The sequence below is a fragment of the Cystoisospora suis genome (assembly GCF_002600585.1).
Source record: "Cystoisospora suis strain Wien I chromosome Unknown contig_4755, whole genome shotgun sequence".
NCBI classification, from domain to species: domain Eukaryota; phylum Apicomplexa; class Conoidasida; order Eucoccidiorida; family Sarcocystidae; genus Cystoisospora; species Cystoisospora suis.
The window spans coordinates 11,147-11,412 of record NW_027157547.1 but is presented as its reverse complement, the minus strand read 5'-3'; the positions used below and the strand labels follow the sequence as shown (position 1 = coordinate 11,412).

Sequence of the window (266 nt, the reverse complement as noted above, 5' to 3'; positions counted from 1 at the left end):
CGGCCGGTCGTGCTGCAGCCCTTATAGTTGACACAGACGGTTCCCAACCTTCTCCTGCGTTCCTTTTCGGATCAAAACGCGCTAGATCGTTAGGCTTCGTTAAAATCCATCTGTCTGTCACAGGTTTTCACAGCAGGTACGAGGTTTTCCTGACAGAACACCAACTGACTGCATGCACACTATTCACCGTGGTCTGTCGGGCGTCGCTCGACTGGCCCAGCCCGCGGGGACTTCCTCTTACTCCTGCGTCGGAGGCAGGATGTGGG

The 266-nt window shown here is 56.0% G+C and overlaps 1 protein-coding gene across 1 annotated transcript; it reads left to right on the top strand.

The window, feature by feature from the left end:
* Positions 1 to 44: 44 nt before the first annotated feature.
* On the top strand, positions 45 to 266 carry CSUI_008481 (uncharacterized protein; the record flags this gene model as incomplete). The annotated part of the gene is made up of 1 exon (XM_068068613.1): positions 45 to 266. A coding segment is annotated over one exon (222 nt), but the record flags the coding sequence as incomplete, so codon positions are not given.